General features: G+C 31.9%; 6 protein-coding genes and 1 long non-coding RNA gene across 9 annotated transcripts; 2 read left to right on the top strand and 5 right to left on the bottom strand.

Moving 5' to 3' along the window:
• Positions 1–1,324: 1,324 nt before the first annotated feature.
• On the bottom strand, positions 1,325–1,896 carry LOC116402091 (auxin-responsive protein SAUR24-like). The gene has a single exon (XM_031880981.1). It carries the CDS (start codon positions 1,807–1,809, stop codon positions 1,516–1,518), a length of 294 nt encoding a protein of 97 aa, XP_031736841.1. The 5' UTR covers positions 1,810–1,896; the 3' UTR covers positions 1,325–1,515.
• A 2,492-nt stretch (positions 1,897–4,388) lies between these two features.
• Positions 4,389–4,961, bottom strand: LOC101211688 (auxin-responsive protein SAUR23). The gene has a single exon (XM_004146962.3). The coding sequence runs from the start codon at positions 4,860–4,862 to the stop codon at positions 4,569–4,571; it is 294 nt and encodes a 97-aa protein (XP_004147010.1). The 5' UTR covers positions 4,863–4,961; the 3' UTR covers positions 4,389–4,568.
• A 3,391-nt stretch (positions 4,962–8,352) lies between these two features.
• LOC105434425 (auxin-responsive protein SAUR21) lies at positions 8,353–9,036 on the bottom strand. Its single transcript, XM_011650969.2, has one exon. It carries the CDS (start codon positions 8,835–8,837, stop codon positions 8,544–8,546), a length of 294 nt encoding a protein of 97 aa, XP_011649271.1. The 5' UTR covers positions 8,838–9,036; the 3' UTR covers positions 8,353–8,543.
• A 655-nt stretch (positions 9,037–9,691) lies between these two features.
• On the top strand, positions 9,692–11,952 carry LOC101211191 (40S ribosomal protein S12). Of its 2 annotated transcripts, none has more exons than XM_004146960.3 (5): positions 9,692–9,857; positions 9,982–10,020; positions 10,573–10,861; positions 11,481–11,546; positions 11,651–11,952. In XM_004146960.3, the coding sequence occupies exons 2-5, from the start codon at positions 10,013–10,015 to the stop codon at positions 11,708–11,710; spliced, it is 423 nt and encodes a 140-aa protein (XP_004147008.1). In that variant the 5' UTR covers positions 9,692–9,857; positions 9,982–10,012; the 3' UTR covers positions 11,711–11,952. The 2 variants fall into 2 exon arrangements, with proteins under 2 accessions (XP_004147008.1, XP_031736838.1); XM_031880978.1 differs by having other exon boundaries at positions 9,720–9,837.
• Positions 11,953–14,290: 2,338 nt separating this feature from the next.
• On the bottom strand, positions 14,291–14,875 carry LOC101210944 (auxin-responsive protein SAUR24). Its single transcript, XM_011650968.2, has one exon. It carries the CDS (start codon positions 14,780–14,782, stop codon positions 14,489–14,491), a length of 294 nt encoding a protein of 97 aa, XP_011649270.1. The 5' UTR covers positions 14,783–14,875; the 3' UTR covers positions 14,291–14,488.
• Positions 14,876–15,556: 681 nt separating this feature from the next.
• On the top strand, positions 15,557–16,649 carry LOC116402092. 2 transcript variants are annotated; one of them, XR_004214495.1, is made up of 2 exons: positions 15,557–15,788; positions 15,892–16,649. It is a non-coding gene; the product is annotated as an uncharacterized LOC116402092 (long non-coding RNA). The 2 variants fall into 2 exon arrangements; XR_004214496.1 differs by having other exon boundaries at positions 15,562–15,788; positions 15,895–16,649.
• Positions 16,650–22,515: 5,866 nt separating this feature from the next.
• Positions 22,516–23,248, bottom strand: LOC101203171 (auxin-responsive protein SAUR24). Its single transcript, XM_011650965.2, has one exon. It carries the CDS (start codon positions 23,129–23,131, stop codon positions 22,844–22,846), a length of 288 nt encoding a protein of 95 aa, XP_011649267.1. The 5' UTR covers positions 23,132–23,248; the 3' UTR covers positions 22,516–22,843.
• Positions 23,249–26,866: the final 3,618 nt, after the last annotated feature.

The raw sequence follows: 26,866 nt of genomic DNA, 5'->3' as shown, positions 1-26,866 counted from the left end.
GATCTGAGGCATGTCATTAAGGAAGATCACATGTATGTTTGCTGCTGCATTATACTAAGTGGTAGAAATGGTTTCCAGCATACCAAAATCGTTTACAACAATAACTGGCTTATCAAGCTGTCTTGCTGAAGTTTGATTTGAAAGGAATCAGAGTGTTTTTTTGATAGATCACCACTTTGGATGGATTGTTTGGAGTTGTTCAGATTAATCATTCGTCTTCCTGTTGCTCTCTTTCCAAGTTTTTCACAGACTTCTCCATTCAAAACTTATGCTTAAATTGGAATGCTTTTATTTTTCTTACTTAGTATTTATGTTGTATTTATTACAGTACTTTATATTTTTTCTTTCATTGTATTTTGATCATTAGTCTCGTTCCATACCTCAATAAAAATATCTGTTTCTTTTTAAAAAATACAAGTAAATAAAAATGGGCTTATCAGGTGATCTTAATTCTCACTTACTACAAAGTTTTAATTGATACAACTTCCAAATGGAAAAGGAAAAGAAAAAGTAGTAGGATTTACGAAAATGAGTCGAAGCGGTGTCGGTAAATTTATTGTTAATGTCAGAACCAACTCTGTCCGTTAGAACGAAGTCTTCTTCAATATAGGAAGGTAGCAAATCTTTGACACTCAAATCAAGTTTTGACATGGACATTAATCTCCCTTCCACTTTTCTCACTGTCAAGCAAATTCTAGATATATCAGAATCAATATTTTTTTTTCTTTAACAAGAAATAACTTCTAATTATATGATTATCAAAGTTTGATAAAAAATAGAGAGTTGAGAATTATATTGTTGTCAACATTACAATGAAAAGAGAATTAATAGAGAAACCCTAACAATGCCCAATGGAATTGACATCTGAAGTAAACTAATACAAAATTAACCATACATTTAATGTCCTAACAGTAAGGAAAATGAATAAATCTTCAAGAGATGCATTATAATCAGAATTTTCATCTTCAATGGAATTTCGCACACGAAACGAATAATGAACAATGCCAAGATATTGAGATAACTAATTAGAAGCTCAGTAGAACATACTCTAACTCACATGGGAGAGACAACCAGTTGAACAATAACCAAAGCACTTGCATCTCCACTAAACAAGGCATATTTACTAGTTCCACTTAAAATAAATATCGGGTGAGACTTAACTGTATCAGTGAAACCTCATTACTTTCACAGGTCAGCCAATTTAAACACATAATTAGAATTTTCTTTGAGAATTGTCCTTGCATCAACTCTCAAATTAGAGTTTGCGTTTGAGAGGTAGAGTAAGAGTTAGGATTTATGGTGAACAAAAGAAGTGACATAGAAGTTGATGCTGAATTGTTTCTGTATTAATTATCACAATTTCTGTAAGTAATTTTCCTTTACAATGATGCTCATATACAAGTAAGAAGGCACTCTAATTTATACAATCTCCTGCAAGTCAAAAAGCAAGTGAATGGAGAAAAAGAACAGACAAAAACTGTCATAAATGACAGATTGCTCTTTACTCTTCATCCTTCAAGCTACTTGCAATCTAGAAGTGAGATCAACAAAGGCATCTTCTTTGCAAGGAATAGTTAGACCCCCATGAGGATGATGAAAGCCAAACTCTTCCTCTGCATGGCTGAGCAGTTGCTGGAACGATGGATCGTTTAAGTAAGATATCGGAACCACAAAGCGCTTCCTTTGAATCTCTCCCACATAAACGGCAACATGGCCTTTTGGAACATTCAGTTGGTTTTTGGTAAACCCTGACTGCATCTTCAAGATTTGCTTGGCATGAGGAACCAAAGATAGCAATCTAAACCCCATTTGTGTTAAGATGAAAGGTTGAGAAATATTTTAAGTTTTGATCAGATTGGTACAGAACCAAGTAGCAGAGGAAGTTAACAATTGAATTTGGTTGTTTGAGCCTCATAGTATGTTTATATTTATAGAGTCATGATGAAAGAGCTATGAAAGTTATTGGTGCTTATCCAGTTGCTAAGTGGGGTATTGGAGTTTGGTGGTTGGGTGTTTGAGTAGACCCTTCCACATGGCTTTGCCTAACTAATCAAAGCTGATTCTATTATATCTTCCTCTCTCCACAGATATTATATGGTTTATATTTGTTTGTAGAAATTTTTCTTGCTTTGTTGCCCAAGTTGTTCCATTCATCACAAGCCACTGTCCTAGCACCTTAGTTGTTACACCAAATTAAATGGCTCAAGATGGAGTGAACAGAACAATAAAATTGGATAAAAAGAATATTAGTGTGACTGGATTGCCTTGCAATGGATGACCCATTCATTTTTGTACTTTGTTAGAATACCTTGACCATGTGTATTTGACGTTTCAAATAACCAAATATAGGGGTTTCGAATCCGAGTCCAGGACAAGCACTCCAAATAATAATATAATTTGTTTTATTTTTTAAACTTTTAAATGTTTTAATAGCATATAAGTTACAATAAATTTGATATGTCGATTGTATAATGAATATACTTCATATTCATATTTTGTATATCAATACCAAATTTATAGAGAGAAAAATACATATAAAAAACGTTATCATGTATCAAATATGAAATATATCATTCGAATAATATACTTCAAGTGTAGCATTGATACTTCAATTGCATATCAATACTAATTCAAAATGCATTTCAAGTATATCATTTATATATCAATAGTATATCAGTTCATAGTGTAATAGCCACTTTCATTAGATTAACTTCTTTAAACTTATATCACATGAAATTGTTTTTCTTTAAATGTAAACATATGGATTAGTTATTGTCTTATTGTTTTTTTATACATGCATCTCACAACATACAATGGAAGAATTGTTGCACCAATTTGTGCAAAACCCTTCTCCACCCTAAATAGATGCATTCAATTGGCGTCAATTGATCTATAGGACCTCCTACTTTAATACCATGTTAAATTACCAATTGACTCAAAAGTTTAAGTTGATCGATAAAGATACATTTAATATTATATATCAACACTTTAATATGTTAATGTTTTTTATAAATAAAATACTTTGATATGATCAATCACTAATTGACCCAAAAGCTTAAATTGGTAAATGATGATAAATTTAATTATATTAACACTTTAACACTCTTTCTATATACTAAAAAAGTCTTCCCATCTCGCATGAGAGATTGAAAATTTATAGAAGATCCAATAAGTAAAAATCAATGTTTAGTGAAAAGAAATGACATTTATCGGGTTCAAAGACAAAGCCTTCTACTATGATATTACGTTAAATCACCTATCAACTCAAAACGTTAAGTTGATGACCAAACAATCAACAGTGCAATCTCCTAAAAAGATAGACTCAGAGGCCATTGGTCCATCTTTGGATTTAGGAGGTTGTTAACTGCTTATTAAAGTTGTGCTTAGAGAATAAAGCAATGTTTCATATTCACTTTGGTGGATTGAAATTTTTGCATTGGAACAAGATTTGTCCCTCTGTTCCATTTGAAAGCTAAGTGATCACTGCAAGATTGCTACTTTTGGAGAAGATATTGAGTACTCCATCACTCTTCATCAATGAAGATAAGTTCATTGTAGCTTGCTAGTCATAAAGAATATTGAAACACTATTTTCTTGAAGTGTTTTGCAATCTTTTAAGAAAATATTGTATTCATTGTTGTGGGTGCAATATTTAGCAATTCACCAATGTCTGATGTCTCAAACAATGCCAAATCTCCAGTTTCTAATAACAAAATTCCCATTTAATAAAATCTATTTGTTTACTTTATGAAAAGTCTCATTTCTTGTTAAAATTGGAAAAAGAAAGCTTTCCCTCAAACCCAAATCCTTCATTAACAAATTGGAGTCTCCATGTAATTATTTGGTCTTGCTTCTCACTTTCCACAAAAGGATCAGTGTTTTTTGCTGAATAAAATTGTTTCTTTTTCTTTACTCTTTCCTTGTATGACAAAAATGGTCTTTCCTCCTTCCCAATGAATGTTCATAACCTATTGATTTTAATATTCAGTGCTGAAAAAACCACATCCCCTAATGTAATATTAAATTTGTTATAACCCATTAGATCAAACTCTTGGATTCTTTTATCATATGTGATTGGTCCTTGTCATGACTTTCCATAATAGAAAATCGATTATCATATAAGAGCTCAAAGATATAACTCTAATTCCTTGATGGCCTAGGCAACTCTCGGTATAACATTAACAGAGAACCTCTAAATCAAGCACTTGTTTTATTATTTTCCTTTTTCATACTTAAAAGTGAGCTTAACTCACGATAGTTGCTGAAAGTATTATATTCCATATTTGGCTTAGTTACAGTTTTAGCTCTTTTTTTAATATCAGAGGACATTGAAATGATATTTCAAAAGTGAGGCCTTTTTCTTTTTTGCAAAATGATCTTATTTTCACTGCAATTAATAACTTTTTATTGATGTTCAAGTGGCTTTGTAATTCTCCACCTTTTCATTTCTAATTGCATTTATATATACAAAATTTACTTCATAGTAACATTTAACTCATCTCCGACAGAAAAAAAAAATGAAAAAAATGGTCAAAACTGCAAGCAGGATTGCTCTTTGTTGTCAACTTTCATGAAGTGTGCAATCTAGAAGTGACATCAATGAAGGCTTCTTCTTTGCAGGGAATGGTCAACCCTCCTGTTGGGTGGTTGAATCCAAACTCTTCTTCAGCCCTCCTTAGCAAGTCTAAAAATGAAGGATGGTTCAAGTAAGATATCGGAACCAAAAATCGCTTCTTCTGAATTTCTCCCACGTATACTGCGATGTGACCTTTAGGAACACTGGATTGACATCTCCCAGAAATGGACTGTGCTTTGAGAATTTGCTTGGCACTAAAGAGAATCGACGGTAAACGAAATCCCATGTTTAAATTGGATTGAATTGAGGGATCAATGAAGAACTTTGAATGGTAAATTGAACTGCTTGAATGAGAATGTGTGAGAAGATTTGAGTTCGAGATAAGTTGCATATTTGATATGTATATATAGGAGGAGATATGAACAGAGAATGAAGATAGGTGTCTAGGACAACCTGCTATATCAAATATTCACATGGGTTGTTTGAGTGATTGAAGTACACTCAATTTCAAATTTGATCCAAATTCTGCTACTCTGGACCTACTTGTCCCAATAAATGAAGTCATATTCAAACATTTTCATCTGGCTGAAAAATATTAGTAGGTATTGAGTATAGGACAATTGAGCTGGAATTAAGTTGAACTATTGAACACTTCAAAAATATGTGGTGTATATCAGGATGGATATTGCATCATCAGCGGAAAATGACATATATGTCTGAAGGATGTTTATAATCTGAAAGTTTTGTCATTTAGTTGGTTTAATTTGTTATGGAATTGACAAATAAAGAAAACAACAAACGTAAAGCAATAGAGAATCTGACACACAAATTTACTTAGTTCTGTATTTGTTGCTTCCACGGGCAGATGGAACAACAATTTTATTAGAGAGAAAACTTATAATACAAATGTGATGTGCCTCTAGGAGTTAGAGAGTTTATATAATGCACTCCTCTAAATCCTAAGATCAAAATAACAAACAACACAGATATAGCAAATATGAATTCAACCCAGGTGCCGGGCAAAATGGAACATACAAAAGCTCCACTCATCTCATCTCAATCCAAGAGTCACTGCTCATTAGAATTACTTCACATAAGGCATCAAAAGAAGCGCAGAAGGACCCAGCACCAGTGACCCATTAGCCAAATCCATGTGTGGTTTTAGAGACTTTCAGTTGGCTTATAGAATTCTATGTTCTAGTCACCTTAGCTTAGCTTAGCAGACTAAAACGCTTCTTCTTCATAACAATTATGTGTTTGTTCTATATGAAGCCCAAACAATTCCAGCAAGATTGGCATCTTTTCAGCTTAGAAGCCAATGTAGAAGATATCAAGTACCTCATCGATCTCTATTAATTGCCTATTAATTTTTCCCATTCGTAGAAAGCCTTCAAAGGCTCTTGTTTTCAAGTTGTTAAAATATATGTTACAATGACTTGAATAAGTTATTTGTTGAGTTTTATAAGCATTGGGCCTAGGGTTTAATGTAGTGTTATATATGAACCCTATAACTCCATTGACAACTCTATATCTTATGATCTGATTTCTGATATCCTCCTCTAGTCTCATTGGCATCTTTATTTTTCTACTATTTCACTTTCTCAACAATATGAAAGAAAGACAGATCTTATGTGATGAAAGTAAAATTTTGATGATCTATAGAGTATAGACAAGAATAAGCTACATGGGAATTGATTCTGAATTGTTGCTGTATGTGCATACATCTACTTTTGTTGGTAAACAGTACTTTACAATGCTACTCATTTATAGGCTATGGCTAACAATGGAGTATATTCTCTTGCAAGTCAAAAGGCAAGTGAATAGAGAAAATTTTGAAAAACAAATGGTCAAAAAATGAAATATTGCCATTTTTTCTTCATCCTTCAAGATGCTTGCAATTTAGAAGTGATTTCAGTAAAGGCATCTTCTTTGCAAGGAATTGTTAGGCCCCCTTGAGGATGATGGAAACCGAACTCTTCTTCTGCGTGGCAGAGCAGTTGTTTGAATGACGGATGGTTTAAGTAAGATATTGGAACCACGAACCGTTTCCTTTGAATCTCTCCCACATAAACTGCTACATGCCCTTTTGGAACATCCAACTGGTTTTTGGTAAGTCCTGACTGAATCTTCAGGATTTGCTTGGCATGGGGAACCAAAGATAGCAAGCGAATCCCCATTTGTTTAAGATGAAAGACTATGAAAATATCTTAGATTTCGATTGGATTGGTTCCAAACCAACTAGAAGAGAAAGTCAAGTGAAAATGGTATTTGAATTCTCATATGATGTTAATATTTATAAAGTTTTGAAGAAAGCTCTAGCAGGTGAATGGTGCTTATCAGTAAGGTGTTGGAGTTTGGTGGTTGGGTATTTGAGTGAAACCTTCCACATGGTTTTGCCAAACTAATAAAAATTTATCCAAATAAAGCTAAGGAAGACATTTGAGTGGACCCTTCCACATGACTTTGTCCTTCAGTTTATGTCTTAAGCCACGCTATATTTTGTAGTATACTTTTGTATCTCAGAGCATTAGTCTATTTACATTCATTTAATGAAAAGTTTCGTCTTTTTCTAAAGAAAAAAAAACATTGCTTTGTCTATTCTACACTCCACACATATTCTGTGGTTTATATTTGTTTGTATCACAAGATTCTGTTCTGCTGGCCTAGTTGTTCCATTCATCACAAACAACATTGTGCAAGTAAAGTTGTAGCAGCAGATTAAATGAATCAAGATAGAATGTATCAAATTGAAAACAGAAGTACAAAATATCCATGTTTGGCAACCTGTATGGAGGAGCCAATTAGTGCTATCATTGAAGTAGTGGTGGAATGACTTGAACTTGTTATCTGACACTTTGAATAACCAAGTATACATTAAAATGTCTAAGTTATTTACATTTAATTTTTTGTCCTAGAGTTTAGAGCAGAGGCGCTTCTATTTTGTATTATGAATTTCTCTCTAGTAAAAATGTTTTCCCTTTATCTCGTGGATATAGTTAATGAACCACGCAAATCAGTAAACTCTTCCATCTTATATAGGTGCCTTTATTTTGTATTATGAATTTCTCTCTAGTAAAAATGTTTTCCCTTTACCTCGTGGATATAGCTAATACTTTGTCAGTGAACCACGTAAATCTGTGTGTCAATTTATTAATTTGATAGTTATGCTATCAACAAAAGCTTTTTGGGTTAACCGATGATTTAGATCAAATTATGTCTATATAATTAAATGTTAATACTAATTATTAAAATTCCTTGGTCCTTGCCTAATACATTGAGCATTGATTAACAGTGAAGCCTACAAACTGGAACGAGATTTGCTTCATAGAAGATGATACACTCTTCAGCTCGGGCACTTCCTGACCCTTGCCGTGGGTCCACGTAGCTCCATATCGTAGGACTTTTGTCATAGCATTCGATCACTGAGCACTTCATTAATGCAAATCAAGATCGTTTTTTTCGAAGTACAAACAGAAGTGAGAATTTTAACTCGAGATCTTTTGATTTTCAAGTATATACAAATACTAGTTGAGCTAAACTCTTTCATGACAGTTCACTATTTCACGTAAAAGTATGTTAGATTTGCGGTCGCAGCTGCAAAGCCATTTTCTTCTAAAAGACACCCAAAAACAGCATCTGATTCTAAGGTAAAACTTTTACTTGGTTCAATATGAATAAATACAAAGGGAATGTTCACATGTGTATAAGGACTTAATTGCATACAGATCAAATATAACTTCCAGTAGATTTTATCTCAGAAAAGAATCAGAAGACAATTAGTAATGAATAAGGCTTTGTTAGCAAGAAATGTTTCATTGCAACTGATATTTGTCATTGATGTACAAATGGCTTTGTAACTCTCCAGTTTTTCTAATCTAACCATTTACATACGAAGTAGTACACTAAAATGAACAGAGAAAAAAATTGTCAAAACTGTGAGGAGAATTGCTCCTTGTTCTCAAATCATTCATGAACTTTGCAATTTAGAAGTAACATCAATGAAGGCTTCTTCCTTGCAGGGAATTCTCAAACCTCCAGTTGGGTGGCTGAATCCAAACTCTTCTTCAGCCTTGTTGAGCAACTCTACGAATGAAGGATGACTCAAGTACGATATCGGAACGAAAAACCGCTTTCTGTCGGTTTCTCCCACGTACACTGGAATGTGACCTTTGGGAACAATGGACTGAGATCTTGCTGAGACAGACTGCATCTTGAGAACTTGCTTGGCAGCTGCAAGAACTGAAGGCAAACGAATTCCCATGGCTATAATGGGATTGAAACTTTTTGGAAGTGGTAAACTTCAATGTTTGAATGAGAATATGTGAAAGAATTTAAGTTGGAGATTAGTTGTTTGTTTAGCGTATATATATAGAATGAGAAAAGAGAAGATATTATAGCATATGAATAGAAGATAGGAAACCAAGAAAGTTGGCTTCATCAATGGCTCACATGGGTTGCTTCATTGGTTAAGGTACATTCATTTTCTCATTTGCACCAATTTCTGGTAAGATGGCCCCATCTGTCATAATACGTGAAGTCATGTTGATCTAAACAAAATGAGACACCAAAATTTGTAGCTATTTCAATTAGCATTAAAATCATGTCAAGAAAACTAGATTACTTCAACAATCCATCTAAAGTGGGACTTTGTATTATGTTAGATATATTAGTTAATGATGTAATATTAGTTTCATATCATATAAAAGTAGGATTTTTTTTTAATAACATTATTTTAAAAAATAGTGTAAAAAATAGGTTATGAGAAATACTATTACAAAAACGTTAAGTTGTGTACCTAGTCTACGACCTTAATGCAATTGTAAAATGTGAAATTTTTTTAATTTATTCTTAACAAATGGTTGTTGAGATGCTTTTCTTTTGACAAACCTAAATTTTAGGTAAATATATATAAATATCTTGTGTACTTTCTCATTACCTAAAAGAATATATGGTATATAATTATATATTTAATGGATTCAATTTGAAGTATATTTAAAAATTAAAGATTAAAATTATAATTTTTGAAATAATTTATTTATTTTTAAACACAATTTTTTTAATAATATTAAATTTAGTGCTATCTACTTTCTACTTTTTAAATAATAATAAATAATGTTGTGAAGGAAAAAACCGAACCAACCGAACAGCGTAAGATCACCAATTCAGAAGTAGGGTTTTTCCATCGGCACATAAAAACCCTTCACTTCTTCTTCATAAAACCCCCGCTTCTTCTTGACCTAATTTCGCGCCGTTGATCTCCGGTTCGATCGGTTTCTACGCTGTAATCTCAAGCCATCTCCTACCCTTATCCTTCCCTCTCCTTTTCTTCTTCTTCTTCGTATATGCATATCTTCAAATTTGCTGCTATTTTTGTCTGATTATTCATCTGGGTTTGTTTGCAACAGGAAGGAGAAAGAATTTCAAATCAAGAAGGAAATGTCAGCGTGAGTGGAATTCTGTTTATTATGCGAGCTTCTAGCTTCCCTTTCAATTCATATGGTTGCTTTTATTTCTTTAAGCTGTTAAATGCTCGCCCTTTTATTCTTTTGTTTTTTGTTTGTTTTGTTTGTATATTTGTAGTCATCAGCGGTGCCTTGTGTTTTATGAACTGGAATCTGCAGGTTGTAATCAATTATTTGAATGCCCACTTGTTTGGACTATGAATATGAAAAAAGTGATGGATGGTAACTTGATTGGTGAAGGCGGAGGAATAAATGTAATGCCTTGAGATGAATATTGTTTGTTATGGACTTAGTACATATTGAATATTGAACTTTGAACTGAAATATGTGATTTGTGTGTGGATTTGTTACAATACTTTGCTGGGGATTGATATATATTGTCTTAGGAGTCATTTCTAATGAACTACTATTTAGCATCCTTTTGCTATTGGCTCAGTTTTTGTTGCAAGTAGCTATATATTGCCTTCTATTGCTTGATTGCAGTATTGTGCAGTAGGTATATTATGATCCCTTATAATTAGATTTCTTATGCAGTGATGAAGGTGCAGTTGTTGCCGAGGCTCCGGCCCCAGCTCTTGGTGAGCCAATGGACATTGAGACTGCATTGCAACTTGTTCTTAGAAAATCATTAGCTCATGGTGGGCTTGTTCGTGGTCTACATGAAAGTGCTAAAGCAATTGAGAAACATGCTGCTCAGCTCTGCGTCTTGGGAGAAGACTGCAACCAGCCAGATTACGTTAAACTTGTTAAGGCACTCTGTGCTGAGCACAATGTAAACCTGATGACAGTTCCAAGTGCTAAGACTCTTGGCGAATGGGCTGGCGTAAGTATTTAATCTGTTTAGCCATCGAGATGAAAATGTTTTAGTTTTGGTAGTTTTTTTTTTTGTTTTTTTGCTATCTCTCCCATCAGGTATTGTAATTGATAATTGTTCTACTATGATTGAACCTGTACCTGCACTGCTTAGCTAGATGTTTTTACCTGTTGATACTTAGCTTCATGTATCACGATGTGTTTTTACCTGCTTGCCTTGATTCAGCTCGTCTCTTACTTCTTGCTTCTTCTTGGTGTTCTCTTTGAAAGGCTAATTATTCTATTCACGATATCAGCTTGTATTGGAGTACTCTATTTTTTTTTTTTTGTTTTGTCTTGTGAAATTCCTTCAGTTACTGTTTCTTGTATTTTCGATCATCTTTTTTCATTATTCAATGAAAGGCTCTTCTCCTTTTATGTAATCCATGCAAAATACACAGAACCTTTTCTCACTAACATTTCCATTGGGAAAATTCGTTTTTGCTTGTGATATTTGCACTCTACATCATATATTTTATTTTGGTTTCAAGATGTGATTAATATGCGCATATTAGCACTCAGATCAAAAATTTTCATCTTATCTGAGTTCTGGATAATGAGTTATTTTCTTAATGTTTGGTCTAATGCAGCTTTGCAAGATTGATTCCGAAGGAAAGGCTAGGAAGGTCGTCGGGTGCTCTTGTGTTGTAGTTAAGGTACGTCATGTGTTCATCACCTGTGGAGAAAATGTTCTATCCCCTGTTTTCTTTTGTTCTCAAAACAGTTTTTGTTTACTTCAATTTTGAATTTCCATCGCCAGGACTTTGGGGAGGATCACGAAGCACTTCACATTGTCCAGAAGCACGTGAGTTCAAATTGATTATCTGGATGGTGGTGTTTATTGGTATCACTAAGAAAGTTTTTGATCTTTAGTTTTGTTTAGGTTGGTTCCCTGTTGCTGCTGAACACGTTTTTACCCTATAATGTTTTTCTTTGTTTATTATTGATTGGTGGAAAAATTTTCGGCAAACAGAAACACAATTTACTTATCAAGAGTCTCCTTGCCAAGGGTATAAGGGAATTTAATTTTATCATCTACTAACAAGTTTTAGGATTTACCTATTCCCTTTCTTTTTGGAGGTTAATCCAACAATCTTCCTGAGTTCTTTTACCTATAAACTTAACATGTGAGCATGGTTGATCATGGTTGTGTGGGTTATTTCTAATTTTTATTTAGTTACAAAATGTAAGCATATCCATATAGGAATCCTAATGGATAGGAAGAAAATGGTTTATTATACATATTGGTGGGTGAGGATGGATGATTTTAGTTTGGGCTAAATTATTAAAAGGAAAGTGTTCCTGTGCTCTGGCGTAAAATGTTGTAATATTATCTCATGATATTTAAGGGTAGATGGTCAGAATTACTTTTTGTATTTCTAAGATCTCTTACAAAGGATGGTTTTGACACATTTAAAATATATATATATATATATATGATATATATAATATATATATAATTGTTTCAAATTAATTTGGGAGTAATTGGATAAGAGGTGAATTTTTTTTAGATATTGATTGGGAGTTACTTTCAAAATAATTTAGTTTTTGTAAAAAATGTTTTTCGACATAGGTTGTCCGCCATTAAATGTTTTTAATAAATTGTTACCAAAACAAACCATTATATATTTTTTGAATTTTCTTTTAATATCTATCTATATAAACATGTGTACATGCATATAAATATTTTTTTGAACTCATCTCTCGTTCTTTGGTATAAGAATTTAACAATACTAGGTAGAAATACATCTTTATCATAACATAATTAATTCTTGAATAGAAGATACAATTATTAATTGGATAATTACAAATTAACTTTTTGAAATCGATCATAATTACTAAAAATCAAAATTTTAAATTTGTTCTAAATGTCTTTTTCAATTCTTGAGCTTAAAATAGAAGTACTTGTATTCGGCTTTTGAAATTAATGACTAAGGTTTTGAGCATATGTTTTAACATGATTTGAAGTCAAAAATAAGTTAAACATCTAAAAACATTGTAAAAAATGGATTCAATTAGAGTAGCGTGACAAGGTTTAGGTATTGAAATATATTTTTTAATAGTTTAAAGATAAAACAAAAATGAATTTAAAAGTTAAACAACCAAGCTAAGGATGGAGTCAACGAGGACAAGCTAAAATTGATAGTAGTGAGAGCGAGGATCAAGTCAACAATGCCAAGTAAGTGAGAAGCGAGAGTGAGAAAAGAGAGCAATAGTGAGTAGTGAGATCCGACGTTAGACTAACACATATAGAAGTTAAAAAAAATTTATGTTTTTAAAAGTGCGATTTATTCATTTTAACCTCAAAAAATAAACTCTACGGTAGATAACTTAGACAAGACAAAAAAGAGAAAGAGAAACAAAAACAAAAAGAACAAAACAACAAAAAGGAGATTTGGGGAATTAAGTTCACACTATATGATGGCTTAATATACTAAAGAGTTTCTTAGATTTATGCACAAGTTTTTTTTCCTTCTCCATCTAGAAGAGAAATTATTAGAAAGGTTTGAAGTCTTGATCTGGTGGTCAAAAGAATCATCTGCCTTTTGACTCTACTTAGTTGTTTGAAGACTTGTCAACTGGTTAACTCAAAGAGTACTGATGTTCCAATGGCCAAGTGGGACTTCGGAGACTGTTAGCTTCGCTGAGTGTTTGAGTAGAATTCTTCACATGGCTTTGCTGAATTCAGAAACATAACTGATGTGATAACTCCAACCCACCTTATAGTCCAAGCTGTTGTAGTGAATTGAATGCTTTAAGACTGCATTAACTACATTGATGTTGAAAAATAAAATGAAATCTTCATGTGATCTGCTTATAATAAAAGAGCCTATTGTTGCATCCATGGCCCCCGATGTCTGATTTGGTACTACGACGGTATCTTGGACCGTCTTTTACTCACGTAATGCTGCAGCATTGTCAATTCGATTGGATTAGTTACTTTCTCTATTACGATATCATAACTATTACTCTATTACGATATCATAACTATTACTAGTACATCTAGTTGCCTTATGAGATTGGTCAAATTACGTGTAAATTAGTTGTTTGAATGAATGCATGAATTTGTTAGTTGTATTCGTGTTTATGTTATTTATGATTTAGTCCAAGGGTTTAGTGGGGTGTGCTAGATGAATTCTCTAACTCCATGAACACCGATGTAAATTATAATACGATATTTCTTACTATTAATAAAAAGTTATCATTTCTCTTCCTGAACGTAGCTAATACACTGTCAGTGAACCATGTAAATCTTTGTCTAGATATCTCTAATGTTTACATTTTCTGTTTTTTTTTTTTTATATATATTATTGTTGTCAATTTTATAACACATATCAATATTGGGTGAAAATATGACAACTTATCAGAGGTTAGTTCATACATGGACACAGGAAAGAAAGAACACTAAATCATCATGGAGCCTGAGCTGATTTTGTATGAATTTGTTGTTTGTTTGTATTTGCTCTAATATTTATACAGAAAATCAATATACAATGGTATTCTACTTTGATTCTCTTTAAACAAGAATGAAAAGAGAAGTTGGTAAAATTGTTCCACTCTTTTGGTTGGAAATTGTAGCTTTTGTTTGTTCTACTTTTCAAGAGGTATGCAATTTTGAAGTGAGATCAATGAAGGCATCTTCTTTGCAGGGAATTGTCAAACCCCCACTTGGATGGTTGAATCCAAACTCTTCTTCAGCTCTGTTGAGCAAACTTAGAAATGTAGGATGGTTCAAGTATGATACCGGCACCACAAATCGCTTCCGTTCAATCTCGCCCACGTAAACTGCAATGTGACCTTTGGGAATGTTGGAATGACATCTTGTTGAAACAGATTGCATTCTGAATATTTGCTTGGCATTAAGGAGAAGCGAAGGCATACGAATTCCCATTTCTGTATTTGATTTAAGTGATAGAAAGAGCCAAAGAGGAGTGAGTTTGAATGGTTATCTCTAACAAATTGATGAGAAGTTTCACAGCTTGAATGAGAATTTGTTGATGTTTGGAGTGGATTTATAATGCTAATGAAGAGGAGATGAGCACCAAAGATTAGGAAATAGGTGACAAAGAGGACCCCCTCCATCAAATGCTCACATGGGATTGCTCTATTGGTTGAAGCACTCTCATTTTTAAATAGCTATAACAGTTCATTTTGTCGAGTTTTGACAAAATATTACAAGTCTAGCTTTCAAATTATCCCAATTTCAAATTACTTTAAGCTTGGTATATACTAACTCAATTATGTGAGAGATATAGTGCTTTGAGATAGTGCTATTGTAATTGAGAATGGGTAGAGATCTTTGTGTGATTCTAACAATGTTTCACACAGTGAAAATTTTTAGTTGGGTTTTTTCTTTAGTTGTTTTTTCAGTGGGAAAATTCCCATGTTTATTCTTGTGTTCTATTGCTTTGGTTTAATTTCTTTGTAGAGGTAGGTTTTTTCCTCCACACATTTCTGTATGCCCCATGTTTTGGTGGTAGACCCCCTTTTGGTCCAAGAAAAGGAATCATAGTCCAAACAAGTGACCAAGCAAATTTCAAATCTAAATGGCAGATCTGTTTGACAAGATTTCTAATCCTCAACAACTTAGTGTTTCAATGGACCCATTGTAATAGCTGAAAATAGACTAGAGAACAGTGAGATAAGGCCTAAATCTCGATCAAAATATCAGACAGTGCCACAAGACCTCACCATGGAAGTCATAAAAGATGTTGCAATTTCCATTAGCATAGGGAGCATAGTGTCTGAAAGATGTTTATATTTGAAAACTTTGACATACAAAGTTTTTTATTATCTATGTCGTATAGACTATTGAAAATCAGCACGATCTCGTGATTGATCTCCTTGACTCCTTTATGATGATTAAGAAAACAGACCATGGCCCTCTTCACTATCTGGTCAGTATGCTAATTCTCTTTCAGTTCTTAACATCTTATTGCTTTAAGGAGCTATAAGATTCAGTCATTGAGTTCTTACTATCAAGCAATGGTTTCTTGGCAGCAGCCTAATTTGGAAAAACCAGAAATGGTGGTTTATGAATCCAATAACAAACACAATCAGTATTAATTCCAAGAGTTTCTAAGTAGTTCCAAGACCAACCGGAACGGAAACGTAAGTTATATGCAATCTTCTTCGTTTCATGGCTTCTGTTCTATTACATGAGTCTAAAAACTCTTATCCAGGTTTTTAATTTATGGATTCATGAATTGTCCATTTTAAATTTGTTCCAAAACCCTTTTGTTGTTGTGGAATAAAGAGCCGTCATATTTTATGCATGTATTTAGTTTATTCGAAGAATTAATCCTTGCTTATACATGAGCTTCTCCGGAACAAAGCAGAAGTGAGAATCTCGGATTTTCGGAGGGTGAGTCAATGCCTAAGGATCAGACTGAAAGGCATAATCGATGGACAACAATGATCCTTCTTTTGTAAGTGAACTAGAAAGTTCTTTCTACAGTTTTCAAGTTTATGTCTCTTGAGCAACATTACATTTGGGAATAGAGATGAAAATATAAAGTTTATATATGGAGTAAAAGGTTAAGTTCACTGTGAAAAGAGGTGTGTCAAAGTAGATTTATTCTTTTGCTGATGCTTCATAGCTTGACTGACTGGTCATTTTTTAATAAAATTGAGGAAGTGTATTAGTGGATAATGTTTTTTGCTTGAATTTCTCAGTTATGCCTCAACTGTGGCCATGTGTAGTTATGTTTTTTTCTCAACTCTAACAGCATAAATGAATCTCAACTAGTTTTTTGGTATACCCTTCTGAGGATAGGTTGTAACTATAATGTTTCTCTGCTTTGACCTCTAACTTAACCTTCTGTGTATACATATTTTGGTTTGTTAATAAAAAAACATTTCAATATTTTCCAGCTTATGAAATCTCTAACATTAAGAGCATGTTTGGAGTGTTTTGCTAAATGTTTAGAAACATTTTTTTACATTTCAAATTACTTTTTTAAGCACTTAGAAAGTCATTTCAGACTTACTCTAGATAATTCTTACTGGACTTACTCTAGATAATTTGATTATGAAGATAGAATGATAGGATTCGAAAGTTCCATTTACATCTCTCACGATAGAGTTTAAATACCGATTGAAGTTACAAGTATTAAGCCATCCTTCACTAAGCAACACTTCAAACAACTCAAATGGTCCATTCTGTTGGGTGGTTGGTTTGAGAAAGCAAGTGATTCTATCTTTCAACAAAACTCAGCCTTGAAATAGGTTTGCAGTTTTTTAAACACAGAAGATCTAAGTAAAAAGTTGAATAAATTTCTTTGATATGACAAACTTGTAAAACACTCAACAGAAATACAAAAATCCTCAGAAATGGCACAAACTACGAGTTGCTTGACTTCGACCCAACAAATCCTTAAAACAAAGTTTCCATACAATAGCTCATTAAAGAACTACAATAACCAAAAACATTTTGTTCTTATTGAAGAGGCAGGGTGGCTTGATACCTAAACCTCTTACTAGGTTCCATCCAAAAATATCTCACCTCTTATTTTGCACTGGATAGTGGATACCACTATCCGCTTGATCAAACCTCACGTTAGCAAAGGAAGAGAAGAATTATAGGCATATATGCGAGGGGCTACAACTCCATTCATATGAGACATGTTGGGTGAAACAAAAACTAAAAGTATGGGAATTTATACGTAAAGTGGACAATAGAATACAATTATTGAAATATGTGAAGTTTTGTTGTTTCTAACATATGTAATGATAAGATATTCATCGATCTGACAATTGTTCTAACAAGTCAAAAGAAAAGTATTGTTGATTAGATGTTAACTTTTTCTTGTAAATTATTTTGATGAAAACTCTTTAATACTTTGAAATTAGAATGAGAAGATAGGAGATCGAATAATCTTTGAACTTGGGACTCTTCTTTAATGTCCCTTGTTTTCCTTTTAGTCTTAGTTATTTAAAGTTCATCAGCTATACCACTCGAGTGTCAAATCCATTTCATTTTAAATGTTTTGACTTTTTCTTTAGTTGCAACTTCCTCTTTTATAATTCTTATTAGTCACCCAAAAGTTCCCAATTCTCTCAATCAATCTGTTTGTTAAGCTAGCTCCTCGTCTCCCATCTACCCAAAGAATCAATTTAATACCCTTTTGTTGCTCTCACTTAGAGATGTCCACAGGGCGGGGCTTGGGATGCCACTCTCCATCTCTTATCTCATTTCCTATCCCCACAAATTTAACTGCGGGGAAATATTCCCACTTTTTCTTTCGAGGTGGGGTTGGGGTTAGGGAATGTCAATTGAGAAAAAAATTACTCTCCACTCCCTCCCCATTTCCCGTGTACTCGGGGATTCACCGCCTCGTTTGAGGCGAGTCTCTGCGGGTTAAATGGACATCTCTACTCTCACTGGTGAGTCTTTGTATGATATAGTCGTTTCGATTTTTCCTTTTATTAAAGTATTGATATAGTATTAATTTAACTTCATCCATTAGCTTATACGTTCCGATCAAAACATGGTATTAGAGTAAAAGGTTATGATCTTATTTCCTTCTCGGTCACTTGTTGGGTCTTCTACAAATTTGATATAATATTAAATTTACTTTCACCCCTTAAAAGTTTTTTTGGTTATTGGTGTTTAGCACTTCAATCCTTCCTTTCTTCACCATCCTAATTTTACAACTGTCTTCAAATTGAAAGAACTTGTAGTTAGGTTGGCTCTCAAAAATATCCACAAACCCACCCTCCACCCAACGCAAATTGATAGGAAATTAAAGAGAATCTTCTTTATTTTTTCACATTGATCTCATTTACCATTAGAACCAGTCACTAATCTAATGAAAAAGCACTTGTTTTCTACTCCACTGATTGAATTCCATGGAACCTTTCATCCTTATACCATTCTTGAGGAGAAAATTGAAACCACCCCAAGTGAAAGAAAAGTCTTTCAATCCAAATATTTTGATAAGAAACCAAGCTTTCATTGGAAAAAAAATTCATAGAAGCCCAACAGAAAACAAAAGGCAACAGAGAGCCCAAAAGAACTGCAAAAAGGGGCTCCAATCCAACAAAGTCAGATCAATATCATAATGGAGCATAAACTTAGCCCCCTCACTTGATTTCTCATTCTCTCTAAGACTGTTGTTCTTTCTATCAGAGTTATTTAGTAGTTAGTACCCTTGGTATAGATAGAGTCCATTTTTTATACATCAGACTCAAAAATTTCAAACTCTCAAAATTTTGTTGGATCATTTTCCTGCTACGAAGACAACAATATAATTTATATAATGATGTCAATAATGTAGGTAGAATATGAGTCATTATACATTTACAAAAAATAAATTTAACCAAGTTGTCATGGTTTATTGATGCTCTTGGACGAAATTCTTAGATCTTTGTTTACAACACAACTCCCAAAACGAGCAATGGAGAGTAAAGAAAGCCTCTTCTACATTTACTTGTTTGCCGTGTATTCTCGCTACATGATATTGCAACTTAATGGTTGATATAGATAGCATATGGTTTCTTTGTCCCCGAAAAAGTGCAGTCACTAGTAAACTAATTAAAACCAAACAAGAGAATAAAACAACTGATGGAGAATTGCTTTGTTTGTATTATGATTTGGTGGGAAATTCACCAAGGAAATGGTATTAAACATGAAGCAACATGGTATAACTTTCCTTCATACAACATTTGAATGAATCAAAACACCAACAAATGGTGAAAAAAAATGTTGTAAAAAAATTTGGTGGACAGCCTTTGTTGTTCTTCCTTTTAGGAGTGTTGAAATCTAGAAGTAAGATCTACAAAGGCATCTTCTTTGCAAGGAATAGTTAAACCTCCATGGGGATGATGAAATCCAAACTCTTCCTCAACATGACTGAGAAGTTGTTTAAATGAAGGATGGTTTAGGAATGATATTGGAACCACGAAACGTTTTCTTTGAATATCGATCTCGCCCACATAAACAGCAATATGACCTCTTGGTACATTTGACTGGTTTCTCATTTTAAGAATTTGCTTAGCATGATGAATCAAAGATGATGGCAAACGAATTCCCATTGCTAAATTGTGTTATCGGCTGAAGAACACGTACAAAGAGGAGGCGAACACCCTCTAAAAACTTTCTTTGGTTGATGGATATGTTTGAAGCCTCGTTTGAAGTTTGTATATATAGACTTTTTTAAAAAAAAAAAGGAAAAAATAATAGCTGTTTTTCTGATTGCTGATCTGTTCTTGCTGCATTACTAATAGATGTGGGGTATTAAAGACTGTTGTTGGGAAGACCCTTTCACATGGCTTTGATCAACATATAAAAGAACTCTACATTCAAAACAAAGACTGTACAAGGAAATTGCATATCCACGTGATTGACTTTCTGGGAAAGTGCCAATGGTTACATCATTGAACCTAATTTTCAGGTTGAATGAAGGAAGGGATGGATAATGTATTCCTCAAATCGAAAATTATATCATGTTTTGGTACGACTTAGTCCTTCAAAAAGACCAGCTGGTTGCGTTTTTAAGACAGACATTGGAACAAGGATGAGTTATGCTTTTCACTGTCTAAGGGAGTTGAGTATGTAGTTGTGTCTATTCGAGTAGTTGGCATAGCTGGATTTTCACAGCTTTAATTACTATGAGATGGATTGAATCTTATTATACATTGTGGTTCGTGGGTCTCTTAAAACAGTAGTGTGTCGAAGTTTCGTTTCGTTTAGTTACTTCATGAATCAAATCGCGTAGGAGATGACTATTTTGACAGACTGATCTAAAAGTTATGTCTACTAAAGTTTGATATGGTTTTTCAAAACAAGTTTTTCTAACTATTTTCAAACTTCTTTTTTACTCTCATCCGCTTGCTTTCTCCTCCTCGCCTTCCGTTTCTTGTGCACAACCTCAATTCTCCTTTGGTCATCCATCTCCCTATCAAGTGTTTTACCACCACTCTGAAATCTAGTCTCCTTCCCTTGGTGAGGGTGGTTTTCACCTCTGCTTTGCCAGCAGCGACTGTGCCGGTGAGCAAAGCGTTAACCTCTCTCTCAAGGGATGTTTCACTTATCAACTTTATAAAGTCGTCCTTAAATAATTCACCTTCACCAACTTTAATAGTGCTCATTATTAAACTTTGTACATTTATCGATAAACTTAATCTTCTCCTCTCTAATGTTTCCTATTTTCAAACTCCAGATACGTAACTCTATATCCTAAACACCGATTTTTCAACTCTAACATTAGTTAAGACTTAAAAACTAAACGTAGTGCTGCAAAGACACTCTCAAAAACTTATAGACGCATGGCCAAAGCCAAATGAAACCACGTTTTATCACATAACAATGATAGACAGTTTGGTAACCATTTCATTTTTTGTTTTTGAAAACTAAGCCTACAACTAATAAACCAAAGTAGTGTTTGTAGACTCAAACTTCAGAAACAAGAACCTAAAAATCAAATTGTTTACCAAACAAGAACTTAATATTTAGTCGGCAATCGGTCACCATGTCTATCCAATCCTTTAAATAAGGAGCAACATCTCCATGTGAGAAGGTTTCTGCTTTAGACAAGAGGACCCAGTAATACAATGGCGAATGGTTAAAAATGGAGTTGTGCTATTGAAAACAGGCCTAAAAATATGCTACTGTACCTCAAAACTGTACCATAACATTCAACTATGAATGAGTATGGTATAGAATTATAACTTTTTATATTTATTCAAGAAGGCAGTTGGGTTTAAATGTACCACAGTTGGAAAGGTCTTTTTAATATATAAAGCACTTGGAGTTCTAATGTTCTTGCTCTTACTGTACATTTAGAAAAATTTAATTGGTTCTTTGAAGGCACTATTCATAAACATTTCGAAAGTATTATACAGTATAGGATCGTTTTAGTGGACAACATAAGTTTAGGCCATAAATAATGAGACACGTACATACAATTATAGTTGAGAGTCTTGAGAATATCACACCGTCAAAATTAACGGATAGTTCTAAATATTAAGAAGATTAAGAGTAATATATTAAGTTTTGAAAGAAGTATATAAATCTTTCCAAATCTATTTTTTTATCTTTTCAAAAAAATTATTTGGATTTTCCCAAATCTTATCCTAAAGTTTTAACTATTTTTTTATCCTTTCAAAAAAATTATGGATCTCCGTTCATCCAGACAAAATGGATCTTTGTTCATCCCTAAGTTAAGTTTTGATTATACTCTTTGTTGTTAGTTAGTAACAAATTAGTTCTTGTAATTGCAAATTTGTAAAATAATCTTTCACTTTTATTAAGCAACCATTTATACCCTACACAATTTATTTGTAAATTTTTTGTTTAAATTTAATGAAAGTTCTTACATTAGATTAATAAATTGATCAACAACCAATATTTTGTAAGAAGAAAGTTTGTGTTTGTCATATAATTTTGAAGATATTTTTCATAGTAAAGACAACTAAGTGTCGTTGCATTGAAAAAAGTTACAAATTATATTTGTTCTTTAGTATGAACTAAATTTTGAAAAATCACATTTTAAACAACAATTTAAGTGGAGATTCAATCCCTCATTCGGAGTTGTTATTACTCAAAAAGAAAAGAAAAATTGAATCCAAATTGCTAACTAAATAGTTCAAACACATTGTGATAGTTTGGATCCAACAGTTAAGTTTTTTGAAGTATAATCCAAATTCATCAAAGCATAAACAGGAGAAAATGATACAGAAAAAGAAAAAAGTTGTATTTGCATTACAATTTCTGGTGAAAAAAAATTCACCAATCCATTCCAACACCACTCATTACAATTGACAACACCCAAAAGCATTGTATTGTAATTGGGTTCCATCAACATTCTAACATCAGTCAGAATGCAAAAATAATCAACAACACATGAACATCTCCATTCCCAAAAGGAAAAAGGAAAAAGAAAGAAAGAAGAAGAAGAAGAAGAAGCCAAAGGCAAAAATCGAGATCCTTCCTTCCTAGTTCTTCATGGATTTAACAAGCTTGCAATCTTGAAGTAAGGTCGATAAATGCATCTTCACCACAAGGAATCGTCAAACCACCTTCTGGATGATCAAATCCAAACTCTTCCTCCGCTCGACTCAACAATTGTTGAAACGAAAAATGATTCAAATACGAAATCGGAATCACAAATCGCTTCCTCTGAAACTCTCCGACGTACACTGCTACATGACCTTTCGGAACCGCCGATGGATTACCGGAGCTTCTCCTCAGCAAATGCTTGGCCTGAGGAATCAAAGACGATGGAAGACGAAACCCCATTGAGGAGAAAAAAAAATGGAGAAATGGATGAAACTGATTGAAGAGGAAAATGAAAAAAAAAGAAGGAAAATGTGATTTGGGAATTGGGGAGATTAGGGTTTTGAATTTATAGGAAGGGATTGGTTGTAGAATGGTAGTTGGCTATTGATGGGTCCTTGAGGAAGTTAATTTAATATATGATTGTACTATATCCACTTCATTATTCATTATTAAAGTGATTTTGAAGTTTGATACGACACACCGCGTTACGATAGTCTGTCAACTTTAATAAAATAATATTTTGAATCAAATATTATTGTTGATGAGCTCGAGTTAGATCCAAAAGTTAAGTGAGGTTGAAAACATAATTACCGTTTTCTATGTACATACACTGTGTATGATAGCTTATGTTGTCAACTCTAATGAATGACATTTTTTGAATGAAATGCATCCTCGTGATTGAACTTGAGTTAGATACAAAAATATAGTTAGGTTGAGAAGTGTGATTATATTTTGGTACGACATATACTATGATGTGAGACATTGTCAAGCTCCTAGAATAATATGAATCAAATACATTGTTAGTGAACACATACTAGTTTTTAAAAAATGAGGTGAGTTAAGAAGTATGATTACATCTTGGTATAACACATGTATGTACTAGAATAACATGTCTAATAATACATATTAAATAAATTTTCCAATTTAGCTTCCAAAATCAAATGATAATTACATTATGGTATGATTAGGATGCTAAAATAAGTCAAGTCCATTGAATAAATGCAGTGTCCATTATCAAAAGTTAGTTTAAGAAGTCATGTGAGAATGAGAAGTATAATTATGCCCTTGAATAACGATCCAAGCCAAATGTATTCTCAATTTAATTTCAAAAATCAAGTTAGCTTTGGAAAGTCTAATTAATTATATTGTGATACAACACACTATATTGTATTAAAATACATTTGTCAACTCCGTTGAATAATTTTCCAAATCAAAGGCACCGACTATGCACTAGGTTGAAAAGTATAATTGCGTTTTGATACGACGTATTATGTATTAGAATAAGCTGTCAATCCCATATTTAAATATTTTTTTAGCAAAAACGTATTGTCTGTCAACTCGAGTTAGTTTAAAATATAAAATATCAAGTTAGGTTGAGAAGTATGATTACGTTTTAGACTCAGTCGTGTTTTGTCTTGAAGTGCAATGAACGTTAAATATTAAAATGAAACTAATTAGAGATTATTGATATTGTGTCATATTTTATAGATAATACTTGCCAGGTATCTTTTTAAAAATGGTAAAGCATATAGATTATTGCACATGGTATGCTAATAAACCTTTTTTTTAATAGACTTTGAATAATATATATATATATATATATATATATATATATAGTTAATAATTATGAGTATTTTGGGAAATTATCAGTTTTTTTTTTACTACTAATAATGATTAGTTAATGGGAATATTTTAATTTTAAGACTGACACAAAGTATTAATGGTAATGTTATTAATTAGTAATGCTAAAGCATATACTTTGAATGTGAACAAATCACATGGCTCCAACTGCCCAATTTGGAGATGAAGGATTAAACAAATATTTTAATTTGATTTTTGAAGTTTTTAAATCTTTTATTTAATTAAAGGAAATATTGGTTTGAATAATGTAATGTGGATGTGACATTTTAAAATATTATTTTATCTAGCTATCATCAAATAATATTAAAATAAATTTGCTTACCTATACTTTAATTAGCTATGGTACCATAATTTTGCACTAGAAGATAGTTGTTTGAATTCTAACGTTCATATGAATCAAGTTTGTTTGAATTGTATTTTCAAATACCTAAAAATAATTTGAAAAGAAAGGTTCTTCTTACAAGTTTAGTTTTAAAATTATTGTAAACAATAGTACTGATGAAAATGTTTACAAAATAGTAAATAGTGATAGATATTGAAAGAATTATATCAAAATTTATAAGTACATCGATAGATATTGATAAAAGTCTATCAATGTGTCTATATGTGTCTTTTAGTGATAAAATATAAAATTTTATTATATTTTTTTTTATATTTTAGTTTATTAAACTATATTTAAATTTTGTTTTTATCTATAATGAGATTTAAAAATATGTTAATGTCAAATTTATTTATCAATTGAAAGTTAACCTCAAACACTTATGTAATCATTAGTGAAGTTCCACGTTTAGATAGGTAAAAAATCTCATAACTTATCAAATGTAATTTGATTTTTATATAACATTTAAAAATTAAATTAGGATAAAAAGTATATCCCATCAAATATAGTTTAACTGACATAAATTTGTATTATATGAATTTATTTATTTAACATTGAAATTTAAGACGAATTCCAAAATTTTCTAATTGTATAAATCATCAACTAATGACATTGATAAAACGATCAATTTTGATTATAATTCAATTAATGACGATCATAAGTAGAAAAATCACATTCTTCGCCTATTAATAAACAATCTATTAAACAATATTCAACCGTGTTAATTATAACTATAAAATATACATATTTCGAAATCAATATTGTAAACAAAAAATCATTCCTTTCAAATATTTGTTTCCAATTTTCAATCAACACTCTTCTATTTATACTTTAATACCTCGAGCTCACACTTCACATATCGTAAACGAAAATGAAATAAATAAAGGAATAATTGCAAATTTAACAATTAAATTCAAAATGATTAAGTATATAGCAACATTTGAAAAAATTTGCAAAATATAGCAAAATTTATCAAATTCTATCAATGATAGAGTCTATCACTGATAGTACATATTGTAAAAATTGGTCTATCACCGATAGATCATACGATTCTATCAGTGATATAAATCTATCAATTATAGTTTTGCTATTTTGTAGGTTTTTTTAAATATTGCAATATTCTTAATTATTATTCCTCAAATGAGCATTCATTACAATTACCCATAAATAAACTTCTAAATAGTTTGAACTCTCTTCAATTTTAGTTATTATAGTTTAAATGTACAATTTTATTACGTGTATTTAAAAAAACTTTAAATTTATTCACTATTGCTTCTTTATCATTTATTTTCATTTTATGTTTTTTCATGGATGTTTTGACTTTGTAATTTTTTTTTAAAACAATCATATATGGATTGTTTTTTTCGGCAAATTGTTATTTACATTTTATATTCAAACGAAGCACATACTAATTTTGTCTTTTAACAATTTTTTTGTTGAGATAGTTGTAAATTTAGCAATTTGATTCAAAATAATTAAGTATATACATTTTAAAAAATGTACAAATATAGCAAAATTTGTCAACTTCTATCAATAATAGAAGTCTATACTGATAGACTATGTTGTAAATATTGTTATATTCTTTCAAATATTAGCAAAATGCTATATTTGTAATTTTTTTAAAATGTTGTCATATCCTTGATTATTATTTCTAAAATGGCTATCAACTACAATTATCCATTTGAACCAAAATACTTACAAATATAACAAAATATTATCCATAGATGACGATAAATATCAATAAATTATTATTGTTTATTGATGAACATCTACCCCGTCTATTATTGATAGATTATGAAATTTTCATATATTTGTAAATATTTTCAGTTTTGTTATTAAAAATAATTATTTTTCTATATATATATATACATACACACAAAAACTATTATTATTATTCTTCAACTAATTTCAGTATATAAACTTCAAAAATGATATTCAAGCTATATTGTGAGGTG

Source organism: Cucumis sativus, chromosome 2 (assembly GCF_000004075.3).
Source record: "Cucumis sativus cultivar 9930 chromosome 2, Cucumber_9930_V3, whole genome shotgun sequence".
Taxonomy (NCBI): Eukaryota; Viridiplantae; Streptophyta; class Magnoliopsida; order Cucurbitales; family Cucurbitaceae; genus Cucumis; species Cucumis sativus.
Note: the sequence above shows the minus strand (reverse complement) of the source record. Positions and strands in the feature narration are given on the sequence as shown.

What these genes read in the sequence shown, in the direction of transcription:
- LOC105434425 (XM_011650969.2), bottom strand. Translation starts at nt 8,837, where the DNA reads ATGGGAATTCGTTTGCCTTCAGTTCTTGCAGCTGCCAAGCAAGTTCTC.
- LOC101210944 (XM_011650968.2), bottom strand. Translation starts at nt 14,782, where the DNA reads ATGGGAATTCGTATGCCTTCGCTTCTCCTTAATGCCAAGCAAATATTC.
- LOC101211688 (XM_004146962.3), bottom strand. Translation starts at nt 4,862, where the DNA reads ATGGGATTTCGTTTACCGTCGATTCTCTTTAGTGCCAAGCAAATTCTC.
- LOC116402091 (XM_031880981.1), bottom strand. Translation starts at nt 1,809, where the DNA reads ATGGGGTTTAGATTGCTATCTTTGGTTCCTCATGCCAAGCAAATCTTG.
- LOC101211191 (XM_004146960.3), top strand. An exon ending in CTCTTGGCGAATGGGCTGGC is followed by an intron (nt 10,862 to 11,480) that starts GTAAGTATTTAA and finishes GGTCTAATGCAG; the next exon opens with CTTTGCAAGATTGATTCCGA. An exon ending in GCTCTTGTGTTGTAGTTAAG is followed by an intron (nt 11,547 to 11,650) that starts GTACGTCATGTG and finishes TTCCATCGCCAG; the next exon opens with GACTTTGGGGAGGATCACGA.
- LOC101203171 (XM_011650965.2), bottom strand. Translation starts at nt 23,131, where the DNA reads ATGGGGTTTCGTCTTCCATCGTCTTTGATTCCTCAGGCCAAGCATTTG.